This window comes from Apaloderma vittatum, unplaced genomic scaffold (assembly GCF_000703405.1).
Source record: "Apaloderma vittatum isolate BGI_N311 unplaced genomic scaffold, ASM70340v1 scaffold11525, whole genome shotgun sequence".
Classification (NCBI taxonomy): domain Eukaryota; kingdom Metazoa; phylum Chordata; class Aves; order Trogoniformes; family Trogonidae; genus Apaloderma; species Apaloderma vittatum.
Window position 1 is genome coordinate 1 of NW_009718858.1, and position 2287 is coordinate 2287.

At 36.6% G+C, this 2287-nt stretch overlaps 1 protein-coding gene across 1 annotated transcript in view; it reads left to right on the forward strand.

Moving 5' to 3' along the window:
• The first annotated feature begins 1482 nt into the window (after positions 1 to 1482).
• GALNT2 (polypeptide N-acetylgalactosaminyltransferase 2) overlaps positions 1483 to 2287 on the forward strand; it is a 38339-nt gene continuing 37534 nt past the window's right edge. The window contains exon 1 of the mRNA XM_009870410.1: positions 1483 to 1588. Coding sequence (XP_009868712.1) covers positions 1483 to 1588 — 106 coding nt within the window. The remainder of the gene's footprint in view (positions 1589 to 2287) is intronic.

A 2287-nucleotide genomic window follows, 5' to 3' on the forward strand; every position in this document is an offset into this window, starting at 1 on the left:
GGTCTGGAAAACATGCCCTATGAAGAGCGGCATTTCATTTCTACACAGTTTAGTGTTTATATGACTGTTTTTCCTCTACAAATGATAACAAAAAGCATCAGTGTTCAGTTTTGCGTTGCAGCGGTCTGGAAGTCAGATGCCTTTTTTTCAATATATTTCCTAATGTTACTGTCTGCTTAATGTAGACACTAAAGCTGAATTTACATTGGAAAATTCAGACGTGCCTGAGGGCATGCTGAAATGGTATCATTTGTGGTTGAGCCATTCCCCAATGTAAGTTTGGCCTCTTCCATTTTCTTACTGTTCTACCCAAAGAATTCCACTTGGTGGTTTAGGAGCAGGGATGGCAGACATAGTTTCCCGTATGCGGTTTTTACACCTTCACCCTCTTCTGGAGACTCTGACAGATTCCTTTAAAGAGATACAGGCTGTTCTGCACTGCTTGGCTTTGGTGCCTGGTAATCTTTTTAGGTGCACTTATCAATTAGTGTGGGCATAGTGTTGTATCTTCTTACATGATGAAGTGAAGGCGTTGTCTTTAGCAGGGTTGTGCACATAAAAGCAGTATTATAATTGGGACTTCTTCAGTGCAGATGTAGAAAAGGAAACATTTTCCTTTGGCAAGTGTGCAAGAACAACAAAAGCTGATGATGCTTAAATCCAGTGGCTTAATGTACAAATCAGTATATAGTTCCTAATTATCTTTTTTTCTTAAAAAAAAAAAAAGTTACTCTCTTCTTGGCTTGGCTTCTTCCAAATGCATAATGAGATAACTTCAGCTTGACATCTTGCATTTTTGTGGTAGTGAGCATACAGAGTTCGGTGGGGTGTCTTTTTCTGTCGAAAGGAAGATGAGATTTATAGATTCAGGATAAACATTGGAAATTGGAGGAGTGGAGAAGTGAAACTATTTTTTTCCTCTAAATAGGTGTTATCAATATTACGGGAATTGAAAATCCAGCAGAGTTGCCTGTGAAGCCCAGAATAAGCTCCAGTGAAATGAACACATGAAAATAGCAGCTTGAAATTATTTTGGAAAATTTTTTACAAGAGGGAAAGGCTGCCATTCTGGATATAACTGCTAGGCAACCTGACTTCTCTTTTTCAGATTACTTTCCTGTTTGTTCCGTGCCTTGCTAAAGTAGGACTTTCTTCGGGTTTTATTTAACCTTTTGGCCTTTGTTGCTCATTTGCTTATTACTGATTTTCAAATAAAAAAATTCAAAAATGGAAAAAAATTAGTACATCTCTACTAATAAATTTCCATCTTAAACAAATTTTTTTCCAAATAAGAATTACTGCATAAATTAAATGTTCTGTTTTTCTGTTTTTCAAGTAATGGAGGAAGTTATCATCCTTTCTCTTAAAACCCAAAGTTAACTATCTTGGACCACTTCACAAGTTCCAAATCTCCAAAACAGTTATTTCTGTTTGCTTTGAACATACAAAATTAAATCAATTAAGGAGATAATTTTAAAGATTATGTACTTTTTTCAGGAGGACCCAAATGATATCGACCCCAAAAGGAAAGACGTGCGTGGCAATGGTGTGGAGGACAAAGCACAAAGTGTGGAGACGCTACCTCCAGGTATTGCAGTAACGTTTGTTATGAACGGTCCATAGCCATAAAACATTTATCCTCGAAATTCATAAAATGCAGCAGTTGTTCTGATTCTAGTCAGTCTTTGTAGTTTGTAAGTGCTAGGATTATTTTAGACATATGTACTTCTCTTTTCTTAAAGCTTCAGCTTCCTTAAATCTTAACTGCTTCACTGCTCCTTTGGGTTTAAAGCAATAGAGAATGTGACTCTTTGCTAGTGCATTTGTGTTGTCCTGCAGTAGGTTTGAGGTACAAAACCAGTCCATTTCTCTTGATGGATAGTGTTGACAGGCAACAGACAACTCACCTTGGGACTGTGCTTCTTACTGAAGATTCAGCCAAGGTTCATGCTTTTTTAGTTTTGTCTAGCTTTTCTTGTGGCAAATTTTCCTGAGTGTGCTGGTGATGTACCTTATTTTTCCTGTACTTGCTCAGTATTTGTCACATGCTGGCAAATAACAGAGCAATGTGATTTTTGTTTTATTTGAGTGAAATGGTTTTATGCTGTGAGGATGACCTAGGAAAATTAAGTTTTATGGAAGCAGTCACATGAAATGAAGATTCCTTGAACTACTTTTGCTGCTTAACTGTTTCACATCAGTGAGATTTAATACATAGCTAGAATTGGTGTACTGAGGAATACAGAAATGGTAAAATGTATCTGAATATTTTGTACTGTATTGAAAA